General features: G+C 44.2%; 1 protein-coding gene across 1 annotated transcript; it reads left to right on the top strand.

The window, feature by feature from the left end:
* Nucleotides 1-3,775: 3,775 nt before the first annotated feature.
* Nucleotides 3,776-12,731, top strand: LOC119652806 (E3 ubiquitin-protein transferase MAEA). The gene is made up of 8 exons (XM_038057130.1): nt 3,776-3,978; nt 4,157-4,477; nt 11,099-11,204; nt 11,273-11,548; nt 11,615-11,739; nt 11,814-11,956; nt 12,053-12,125; nt 12,266-12,731. Exons 1-8 carry the CDS (start codon nt 3,940-3,942, stop codon nt 12,362-12,364), a joined length of 1,182 nt encoding a protein of 393 aa, XP_037913058.1. The 5' UTR covers nt 3,776-3,939; the 3' UTR covers nt 12,365-12,731.

The following is a 12,731-nucleotide window of genomic DNA, read 5'->3' as shown; positions in this document are numbered from 1 at the left end:
TCAGTCCCCTTCATCCACTGCCTACGCGAACCTGCTGAATTGGTCGCCACAGATTGTTGGCGAAACAGCTGCAGCAGGCAGAGCAACGCTCCTAGTTGTTGTAGCGCCTAGACGCCAAACCGTCGCACGACTAGCGGTTTGGACACCGTGCTGTCCATTACGGGAGCTCGACCCAGTCACCAAGTCAGACGAATCTCCCCTGTTATCCGTACCGGACCTTACCCTTCTAGCCCTCCCGATAAAAATACAGATAGATTAATACCATTTTAATAGCATGTTACTCGTACCGTTTTCAACTTGTAACCAAAGTTTGAATAAAATTTCACAAATTGTATGGGAAATATAATTGCACACCGCAACGTTGCGCAATTTGTTTGACAGTGTATGGGCCCTATAAAAGACAATGAACAGCGTCTTACAGTAATGGAGACAAAGATGTTGCGTTGGACTAGTGGCGTGACACGTTTTGATCACATCTGAAATGAGGATATCCACGATCGATATGGGGTTGCACGGATCGTGTAAAAATTGTGAAAGAGGCGCCTTCGATTGTATGGTCATGTAATTCGCGCTAGCGAGAATTCACGTGCCAAGATTGGTCTGAACCTGGAAGTCGATGGTTAGCGACCAAAAGGCCGGCCGAAACAATGGTTGCTTGATACGCTGGATGGAGATTTGAAGGCCTCGAAAGTACATCCAGATCAGGCCATTGCTAAAATAAAATTGCGCAACTGATCACGGCGAGCGGACCCCGCTTGTGAATGGGGCAAAGACTAAAACAGACAGACAGACGGTAAACCGATTTTAATAAGGTTTTGTGTTTACACAAAACCTTAAAAAAAAGAAAAATTACACCACCTGTGTTCATTCCGGTTAGCCTCTCTGCTTCCTAATTTCCATCTTGGAATCGTCTACGCATTTACGCGTTTATTTGAGTAAACTTCATTATTTTCATCGCGATTAGCGCCTTTCCACATTCTGAGCATTTGCCACTTCCGAAAATATGTCTGTTATCCCGTCCCTTCTTTGCTTCGCACAATATGTATTTGAGGTTCCATTCACTCCTTGCCAATATGGGCTATCTCTATACACCTTCTGCATCGACCAAACCAATCAATGCTGCTGGTTCATGCCTACGTGAAGTATCTAAATATTTGAAGCTGTTTTTTAATGGGATCTGTTCCCTTAGACAGCAGATAACTCAGCCAATTCTCCAAGTTTCTTCAACCTGAATTTTCTTTTCGAAGCGGTGTAGGATGGATGTTATTTAACCGTAATATTTAGTAGCTATCAGCTTTGCTTACACTGGAAAATTTCCGGTTGAAGGAAATCTCCTTCCTGCTGATGTTTCCGGCTAAGCCTTTTAGATTAGATTCAGTTTTGACTTTTTCAATATTTCTGCGTATGATAGATTGCCCTCTCTATCTCGCTACTGGAGGTAACAAATTTTCGCTTCCTTCTTCCCATTTTTCCTCGAAAATTTTATCCAGCCACTTTTATTTTTTACCTTAAGCTTTGCTGCGCTTTTCGACCCTCGTACCTGAGGCAACTGCTTTCCTCGTTTCGAACTGGTACTGTTTCTCGAATCTGAGAATATTCTATTTCAAAATTGAACAGACGGCATTATTTACTTAAAAGGGCTACCATTAAATGCTCTAATTTCTAGAATGGACTTATAGGGACAAAAAGGAAGTGAAAACACCAAGCCAACAAAAGCGTCTGCTAAAGTCTGGACTGCACATCATCCCGAGTATACGGAAAACACGATGGTGATGCTACGATAAGAGTTCCTCTCATGGTACATATAAGCGAACAGTGTTTCTCTGAAAAAGTATATGTCGGATTCCTCTGTCTTCTGCCGAGGAATAAAAAGCAGCAAATTGCGCCTCCAACTCCAACAACCGTGACAATGTCCTCAATGCTCATACCTTTTTTTTTAGCAATGGTTGATGGCAAAGTATCCAATTCATTAACTGGTACGTATCAATAGCTCCCCCTCGGACACCACCTTGTCGTGGTGGGGGAGTTTACTACACACATGAAGATGTAAACAAAGGATTGTCACTCTCCAAGTGGTAAGAAGTCACAGACTTCGAATCCACCCGCGACTCTGAGAAATCAGGTAGTGACCAAGACACGGATTTTGAAGGCCTCATCTAATTCATGTTCCCCCACTGAGAAATCTGTGGAAGACACGCTCTCCACTTTAGTGGAAAACCTACACCCGGTGTAGGCCTGTCGGTGACACTGTTGTCTAACTCTTCTAAAATACGGGGGAGGAAAGCTCGGCAGAAGGAAACTTTAGCCGCGAAAGAGAAGAGACTACAGGCTTGCCTGTCAGAACCTTCTCCTCCGCCTGTATCCAGAAAACCGGAAGAAAGGGAACTGGTCTAACGCCGGTATGTGAAAACAGATCCATGCAGCCCGGACTCCGTGAATCTGGGAGGGCTTCTAGCTAACGACAACGGAAGGCACTGCGAAAGAAGGTGAAGTTTCTTGGGAATGAGGACATGAAAGTTCCTACATCACCAAATGTGGCGATATCCAGAGAAATCGGACGCAAGAAAGTGGAACTTTCGGCGGAAGGTGAGGACAAGCTGATAACTCCGGTGAGATCCACACTGAATCATCCAGACTGTACTTAGTCTAGTCAAATCAACCTGCAGCATGCCAAAATTCTTCGGAGGATTCTTCTCTCGAACGCGGCCAAGAGTTCTAAATTTTTCCTGCTAAGATCCCAGGTCTCCGAGGAATACATGAGGACTAGCAAGATCATAGTCTTGTACAGTAAGAGCTTTGACCCTATGGTGAGACGTTTCGAGCGAAACAGTTTTTGTAAGCTGAAATAGACTCTGTTGGTTGACAACAACCGTGCGCGGATTTCATCACTCAGCAACGTGATACCTCTATAATTGCTGCACTGTGTGATATCCCCCTTTTTATGTATGAGACAGATAATGCCTCGTTGCCAGTTGTTCGCTGTTCCACACCTTGAGCACAAGTTGATGAATCACTTGGTGTAATTGGTCACCTTCATATTTAACGGCTGTAATTCTATCGGTTCCTGGCTATTTATGATTGTTTAGCCGATGAATTGCACGGACTGTTTCTCCTAAACTTGGTGGTGGCAGTATTTGTCCGTCGTCTTCAATAGGCGGGACCTCCAACGCGCCGATATTCTCGTTGTTCAGTAGTTCATCAAAGTACTCAACCCATTGCCCCAATATGCCCATTCTGTCGGAAATCAGATTTCCCTCTTTGTCTTGAGATGTATAAAGCTTCATCTTACTGACTTGTTGGTAAAACTTCCGCGCCCGGTGCGGTTGCTCCCTATACTTTTCTAGTTCACAGACTTGTTGTCTCTCCCAGGCTTCCTTTTCCCATATTTCAAGTCGCTTCTCCGCTCGACGGAGATCGTGATAAGTCTCTGCGTGTACCCGTGTTCTTTGAGAATCCAATATTACTCAGTATGCGGCATTCTTCCGTTCCGTTGCTAGCGTACATTCATCGTCAAACCAGCCATTCCAACTTTTCTTGTAGCTGGGGCCAAGTATGTTTGTGGTCGTATCAATGATAATGTTTTTCAGATGGCAGACAGTGAACAGTTGTTACCGAGAAACTTACCATATTAAAAGAGCACTTTTCTATTTCAAAAAACATCGCCTCAACCATAATCCCAGGGTCAATGCACTCAAATTCCTGCTCTGCATCCATTTTCTATGTTCACATACTTTCGCTACATTGCCAACCACCCTGTATTTTACGTGAATTTGTTTTCAGTGAACAGCTGACAGTGATGGTCATTTTCGTCTGACAATTGCCTGGTTTTTTGTTTCTTGTGTCAGAGTTACAGTAAAGTGCACCGAATCCGAATACAGAATTACCGGAAATACCTCTAAGCAGGCGGCACGCTGAACGTGAACAACGAACTCATTGAAAATGTCTGAAGTTCGGGCCATGGAGCATTCCACCTTGAAGGTAACTTTGCGCAATTCCCAACAGATTTTCTGGACACTTGTCACGCAGGGAACAGTAGGAGGAGACAATGGCGACGCATCTTCGTCGTCCCTTTTTCCGTGATTCTGTCCTGGCCAACGAAAATCCCCGTGGCCGAGTTACCTTTGAATCTAAAGTGATTTTTTGTCTAATAATTCAGGTGCCGTACGAAGTGATCAACAAGAAGTTTCGGTTGGCGCAGAAAACATTGGACCGTGAAGTGAGCCAAGTTCAGAATGCTGCGACGGAGATGGAAAAATGTCTGAAACCGGGAGCCTCGGTCGGTGAGATTCGCAAATTGCTGGGCGGCGTGGTGGAGCGTCTGCAGGTGCTGAAACGCAAGGCGAACGAATCGATTTCGGACGAGCTGTCCGCGTCGTATGTTTGCAAGCGAAGACTGGAGCACTTGAAAGAAAGTGCTGCCTCCGAACAACCATCGAATTTCGAGGTGTGGCAGGCAAATATCGATAACTGGAAGAGGGTGAGTGCAAGCCGGAGCTTTTTGCTAGAAGTTGTTTGGATTTATTTTCAGGTGGATTGGAAACCGTAAGGTTACGGTTCTCGGCACAATCACGTACGCTAGATAAAATTGGAGACATTCAAGGTTACGATGGGACTTTTCCTAAAACGACTGAAAAACTGCTTTTCAGAGTCAACCGCTTCCGTGCAAGGAAGTTGACCTTGACACGAGGCGCCTCAGAATTGTTTGCCATGATAAGATAAACTTATCTTGGCAAAGCCCAATCTAAATCAAATCCCAGAAGTGGACCGCTAACGAGCGTGGGCAAACATTGATAGACAAAAGATAGTTTGAATTGCGGTTGGAGCTGACGCTTCCGATTGCTTCTAAATAGGCAAATACTTGGAATGCCTCGGCGCCTTTTCCAATGTAATAACTTTTATCATCTCAACAGCGTTGTGGATGCGGGAAGGCCGTCCTGTTCTTATTCATAGGGGATTGTCGCTAGGGAGGGAGTGTTTGGTTAACAAACCATTCTGTGAATGTTTTGATTACTTCTCGGGAAAATATGATTTAAATGGTATCCAATTTCACTGAAAGTAATGTCGTATTTGTGATTGAAATTTTTGTTGTCCTAATGGAAGAGAACACCATTCCTATTGACCAATCCTGGCCGCTTCTGGTCAATTGCCTGCTTCAAACGGTCGAGTTGCTCACAGTAGAGGACCGAATTGAGGGTCTGGCCATAGTTGAGCAGCTCATAGTGGATGACTCCCTTCCAATCCCACCAAACACACAGCAAAACCTTCCTGGCCGTCAATCCGGGCTTGGCGATGGTTTGAGCCCGCTCGCCGCGCTTCGACCACGATCTTTTTCGCTTGAGATTTTCGTACGTGATCCACTTTTCATCACCAGTCACCATCCGTTTCAAAAATAGGTCGAATTCGTTCCGTTTCACCGCAGGCGTTGATTCGGTTCAAGAGATTTTTTTCCGTCAGCTCGTGTGGCACCCAAACATCCAGTTTTTTTTGGAATTCAATCGTCTGCAAATGGTTCCAAACGGTTTTATGGTGGTGGTCCTGGTCAATCGAGCGAATGCTTACATGCCGGTCTACTTGGATGATTTCGACGATTTTATCGGTTTCTACGACGATTGGCCTACCAGTACGGGGTGTATCTTCGGCATCCACTATACCAGAACGAAATCGATCGAACCAACGCTATGCTGTACGAATCGTTACAGTATCGGGCCCATAACCTTCACAAATTATTTTGGCCGCCTTCGTCGCATTTTTACCTCTCAGATAGTAAAAATGTAAAATATGACGAATTTCTTGCTTGGTGGACTCCATTTTTGACGCGCTATAACTTGAGACTGAAACGTACGATCATAAAACTGTCAAAGAGCCACCTGTAGCCCAGATTGTCGTCTTCAAATCGCCGTTAGTATGACCTGATGCGATAAGTACAACACAAGATATGTTTATGTGTCGCTATCTATTGACAAAATACGACATTTTTTTTTCTTTATAAAACAAAGTATCATCGGTGGTGTCTGATTTTTTTCAGGAACATAGTATAAGTTCGAACTTTTTCTGTCATTTTTGGAGGTTTATCCTCATTAAAAGTTGAGCGGTTGAATGGCTGAGTAACTGCCAAGGGTAAGCTAATTGAGATGAACAAATGAAAGTCCTGTCGACTACTCTGCATCAAATTTCAGGCTTTGACTTTCAGAATGCCGCCATTTCTAACTTCTGAATTTGATTAATGATGCGCAGTTTATGTCGATTAAATCGGTCTGGTTCCATCATGAGCGTTTTGAGTGAGGTCAGATCACTTCGGCAATGACGCTCCGAAGACAGAAGCGAGGCAGTGGCTGATGCGTTGCCTCTGAAATGGATGAAACTGCCCTGGAGCGAAAACAGTCTAAAAAAACTCCTCTCCAGTTGGTCCGATCCACCATTAGGTACATATCGGGCCTAGGACACCCTCAATAATAATAATAATAATCGTTGGCGCAACAATGCATATTGGATCAGGGCCTTGGAGTGTGTTAGAGCACTTCATTCAAGACCGTAACGGTACACTACAGTAGACTGTCGGGGGCAATGTGGTCAACATTGCGCTCGCCTAAGATTATTACCCTGATTTAACTCAGGTACTCATTCACAGCTGAGTCGACTGGTATCCGACGTCAAGTCACGATACAAATTCCACTGCCACCAGCGAGATTTGAACCGCGATCTTCCGTACGACAGCCTTGTGCTCTAACCACTCAGCTATCCGACACATCGTCAATCCCAAAATAAAAACAATAGTACCGAGGCAGCAACAATCACCTTGTGTGGGCCACTGTAGGGGAGCATTAAGGCTTTTGTCTTGATGTGATGCACTATCGCGCTCGAATGCAGTATCCGGAAGTGCTTTCGAAGGCTACCAAAAAAAGAAACGGGTGATGCTGGAAAGTCTTGCCAGGCGGAGAAATCTAAGAAGCGTTCGGAAAGTGAAACCTTCATATCTTCCTTGGAAGCTATTCTTCTGACGAACACGGTCTGAAAATGAATCTGAATAAAACAGAATTTTAGGTAACTGACCCAATGAAACAGACATTATCGCTGCCCATTGGCACTACCATTGAAGTGACCTGCGCAGAACTGAGTGGTTCAATGTCAATGGTCAACTGTGTTAAAAAGTTGCTTCACGCATGAGCGCATTTCAAGTAAAGTAGCGTTTCAAAATTGTAGTTCGTCGTGATCCACGCATGAAGAAACGTCTCAAATCCAAAATTTACCACAGCGTCGTTTACAATGTCGCCCTGTATGGTTCTGAGTGCTGGCCGATTATGAAGATCAACGAACAGCGCCTCGCGATAATGGAGATAAAAATGTTACGTTGGACCAGAGTAGTAACATGCCATGATCGGGTTGAGTCACAAGCCTCGGAGGAATGCTAAGGCGTCCACCTTAGTCGACGCAGAACGACAAGCCCCGGTCATATCGAGAAATGAGCAAGGCTTCTTGACGCATGGACGGCATCAAGACGTAAGTTAGTCCGAACAGAACAAATACGTGTCTGCATCCTAAATAATGGCAAAAATGACTAGAAAGATCAAAGAACTCACAAGAGCCCTTCGGAATCTGCGCTCTACGGAAAAACCGATGGCCTAGTGCCAAAAGCTGCGATATAGAAGGCGGTAAAAATGGTCATAAACTTCTCTATTTTGGTAGCCCATATACTCAATACGGTGTTGGCATTGCCATCTCAGAGGGTTTCCGTGAAGCCATTAAAGAAGTCGAACGATTAACGATTTTTGAAACCATGGTTGACAATTGTACCCGCGAAATCTTTGAAATAACCGTGAATCAAACCGAGCTTGTCAAGAACTGCGGAGCTACTGACGCAATAGACGCTGCACGGTTACTCACGAAGAAACATCGCCCTCTTTACGTTGGATTTCTGGATATAGCGAAAATGATCTCTAGCAACTTGTCCAAAAATTAAACGATCGCCTCATGCAACACGGTCTCAGATCGAATCTAAATTAAACTGAATTTTTGACGACCAGTCCTTATGAAGCCGGAACTGTCACTGTCGTGACCTGCCAAGAACGGAGCGAAATTGTGAAATTTGTTTATTTAATCCATTAGCATTTATTCCATCAAGTCGAGAAAATGATATCGACCAACTGGCGGCCGCCAGAGTTGATGACCATACGGGCCCGTTTTATGGCATCACTCTTGGCAGAACGTCGAGCGACAGTTTCTCCCATTCCTGGAGAATGTTCTCCTGAGGGGCGTCAAGAGTCTGAAGCTGTGACTTAGAAAAAAACATAAAAAGAAGTCTGAAACGATTAAATCGGGTGATCTGGTCGGCCAGCGCAAATCGCCAAAACGAGAGGTTAAGGGACTCGGAAATGCTTCCTTTAGAATATCGATTGTGTTTCGAGCAGCGTGCGTCGTTGCGCCATCGGCGGCGTTCTCAAAGAAAAATGGCCCGATGTCTCTTCCAGCGTAAACAGGACACCGCGCAGTACTTTTGAGCGGGTGTGATGGCTCTTCGCGTGTGATACATGGTGCCCCAGAAACGATTTTTTTTTGTCACGTAACCGCTAAAATGGAGATGAGCCGCATCGCTCTTGATAACTTTCAATGAAAAATCGTCCTATTCGTTGAAATTGCGGATGGCTTGAGCGTATGTTAGAAGCTTTTGGCGGTCAACAGCTAACAGTTTATGCACTATTTGCACTTTGTAGAGGAACATCTTGAAATCTTCCACAAAAATTCAGCGTAGAGATCCCCGGCTAATGCCCAATTGTGTGGCATGTCATCTGTTCCGGGTTCCTCTTCGACATCTTGGGCAACAACAGCGATATTCTCAGTAGAACGGCCGCATGTCTGTCCAGTTGGTGTTTGACGGCCAGGAAATCTGCGACGAATTTTACGCTGCGCCAACACAACCGACGAATTGTGCGAAAAATGGAAACAATTATTCCGTGTTCTTGAAGTAAATCGATTCATGGCTTGTCGATACGTGTATTCTGCGTTTGTTTACTTCATAAATGTCAAAACCGAATTGACAATTGGCGCCATTTGCAAAAGTTATAGCGTTTTCCAATAGAGTGATTCCTTTTGCTTCACCTTGTATCTCAGGTCAAAGTTATCAGCCAATGGAGAATTGCGTTATGAAATTGCTTTCACGCATTAGCACAACTTGGATGAAGTGGCGTTCCACAACTGGTGTTTGTGATCGACGTATCAACGAACGTCTCAAATCTAAAATTTACCGCAATGTCGTCCTCCTTATTGCCCTCTATCTTTGTGAGTGTTGGTGCCTATGCCCTGAGAGCAGCGTGACCGTGAGTGGCATCAGATGGAAAACGCTCCTTTATATATCTGGAAAAACACGCCAAGGGTGCGAATTATATCCAATTGAAACCGCCAATAGTTTGAGCCTAAGCTAGGCTAAAGCTAAATTATTGTTTAGGATAAGTCAGGGATCCTAAGTCCACAACCACTTGCTGTTGGACCGGACCAAATGGAGAGCAACTTACTCTCACATCTATTTGTCCACGGATCCCTCGTTTGGGGCGATATGAGAGTAGGTTCCTCTCCATTTGGTCCGGTCCAACAGCAAGTGGTTGTGGACTTAGGATCCCTCACTTATCCTAAACAATAATTTCTGCTTTAGTATGCCCAGAATTTCAACTGGGGATGGTATAGTTTCGGTAAACCCTCTGCACTTTATTCTTCACCCGTCTGCTGGCATTGCCAGAACTGAGTTGCATGAGTCTAGTAATGTCCTGCCATTGTGAGTCCCGCCGACGTTCTAGACGAATTTTCCATGGTGGATCTCTTCGGTCACTCAAACCAATAACGCGAAAGCGACTCTTCTGACCATGCAATCTGACGGCTGTAACTGCACCACAATACACAAGTGAGTGTAGTTGCAGCAAACAGTCGAGATGGAATCTCATCATTGATTTGAGATAGAATTCTCGGAGTTGCTGTAGATGCGTATAGCCTGGGAATAACTGGTCAATGCAAAGGATCTATTTCCGAGAATTCTATACACGCTCTTTGGAATTCGTCCCGAACCTCAGCGGAAATCTCAGCTGGACGATGGAGAAGAGTGCTTCTGCGAGTACTGAAACTGTTGCCTGCAGTGCGGCGTGGTATTGTTCATGCCCCTGTCTCTGCCCCATCGACTCTCGGTCACCAGTTTGCCCCGATGACCTCAAGTCGAACACGCTCCCTAATGGTGGCCGGGATTGTGTCGCTGCGAGTAATAAAGCGGTACTGGTCTGCGACTTGCTGCACAGTCACGTGCGCGAATTGCGGGAAACGCAAGACGAATCTCTGATGCAACAAGGAGCGGTAAGATGTTGTACCCGTCCCCGCCGTTATTTCGTAGTAGGAGCGGATGATGAAGAGGTTCATTTCCTCAGTCCACTTCAACCGCTGCTACGCGAACCTGCTGAAGTGGTCGCCTGGACCTTAAATTTCTTCTTCTTCTCATATATGGATTTGCATTTTACACCTAACTGCCAGGTCTAGGGATAGTTTCCTCAGTGAATAATCTGCAAGACTGCAAAGTTCCTGCACTTTCGTCACTCCTTGAGACGCTGCGGTAGCGTACAGCATTCAAACTGAAGCTATCCATCTCTCCTCCTTTCACAACCGGGCTTGGGACCGGTTACGGCGGATTATTATTATTTACCTAACAAAAAATTAATTCCTTTTTGTTGCCGCGAGATTTGTCACGGTATCGGAGCGGAGACACGTCACATTCCGCATAACTAATAACGACCAATAAAGCTTTTATTTCCTTACATTGATCGATGCACTTCTTCGATTCCGCAGTCAGTCTAATCTCGTAATGCCCCGTCGGGTTGAGGCCGACGACCTGAGTAGTTCCCATGCAGAGTGAACTATTCAGTGCATCTGCTGTCCGGTCAGAGTTACCCCACTGTCGAACGGTAAATGATCATGAATGCGATCGGAGTTGAGTTGAGTCGGAAGTTTCCAATCCTGAAGGAACCAGCTGACTTGCAAACGAAGGCAAGCGACGATAAGTTGATGATTCCTTTCCAGGATCTTCTTGTTAAAATCATCATTTCACTTTGACTTTTTTATTTCCTTTTAGATTCGTATGGATCGTATGATAATCGAACATTGCCTCCGCTATGGATTCTATGAATCAGCTGAAAGACTAGCCAACAGAACTGGTATTAAGGATTTGACAAATTTAGGTACTGATTTGCCAGGACCTTCAAAAATTAATCGAATCCTTACATCCAATTGTTTCTACTTTGTACAGAAATATTCCAAGTAGCACGCGAAGTCGAGGGAGACCTACGCAACCGTAAAACCGCAAAGTGTATAATGTGGTGTAACGAGAACAAATCGAAATTGCGTAAAATTAATTCAACTCTTGAATTTCAACTACGCGTTCAGGAATTTGTAGAGCTGATACGTGACCGTAACCGCATGGAGGCAGTTAAACATGCACGAAAATACTTTCCTGTTTTTGAGAAGGATCAACTGAAGGAGATTTGCCAATGTATGGCATTGTTAGCATTCCCAGTAGACACAGGTGAGTTTCGGGGACGAAAAATCATTACTGTGAACTGCAGTTAACATATCTAATCCCGTCGTGTAGATATTGAACCCTATAAAGGACTATTCAACCCCGATCGTTGGGATGAGTTGGTATTGAACTTTAGAAACGAAAATTATCGTCTGTTTAACTTATCCGCCCAGTCCTTGTTGGGCGTAACTGTTCAAGTGAGTGATATTTTTCTGACAATTAGCGTAGAATTACGGGAAGTTAACTCTCTTTGCACTTCAAACGATTCCAGGCAGGACTGTCCGCTTTGAAAACTCCACAATGTTACTCAGTATCTTCGAAAAATCCTAACTGTCCGGTTTGCGAAGAGGACTTCAATGAGATTGCTAAGTGTTTGCCATATTCACATTGTGCACAGAGCAGACTGATTTGCCGGTGAGTATCTGATCCCTTGTCCTAGTATAGTTGCATGTCCCAGGAGAATTTTAAGGACGTTTGACTTCTCCTAATTTTTTGTGTGTCCTTTTACAGCGTAACCGGTCTTCCACTAAACGAACACAACCTTCCGATGATGTTGCCCAATGGACAAATCTATGGACAGTTGGTAAGTCCCTTAGTTTTTCGACTCCACGTAGCCTTTGATTTTGACTTCCCCACAAGTCCTTGTTCCATCGAAATTTACAAATAGAACAATCCTTTCTCTGGTCAGAAGCTCTCAAAGACATTTCCTTCAATTACTTTCAGGCTATTCCTCAAATTACTAAAGATGACGGCACCATAGTGTGTCCTGTAACGAAAACGCCATTCACCGATCCGAAAATCGAGAAAGTTTTCATCATGTAGTAGCTCTACGTGGCGCTGCATTTAGAATTACCCATGGATTAGCATCTCACCCCCTACAATCACAGCTTTTTATAAATGTGTAGAAAGAAAAGTTTATTTCAATATGAATACCCTGAAAGAGCCTCCTCCCCTCTTCTATTTGATTTTCCATTTTCTACGATCTTTTTACATTTCATATTCGTTTTATTTCTTAAGCATTTTTATAATGTAGGAATGAAGTAGGTTGTTCTCTTTATTTTCTTTTGATTTGAATTGTTTTCATTGAATTTAACGTTTTTGTGTGTGCTATGTACAGAATAAGCGATATTATGAGTAAACGATAATTTATAAGGAACTACTCGATAATAAAATGTATGATGAAACTGAA

Source organism: Hermetia illucens, chromosome 3 (assembly GCF_905115235.1).
Source record: "Hermetia illucens chromosome 3, iHerIll2.2.curated.20191125, whole genome shotgun sequence".
Classification (NCBI taxonomy): Eukaryota; Metazoa; Arthropoda; class Insecta; order Diptera; family Stratiomyidae; genus Hermetia; species Hermetia illucens.
This window is presented reverse-complemented; position numbering and strand designations above follow the sequence as displayed.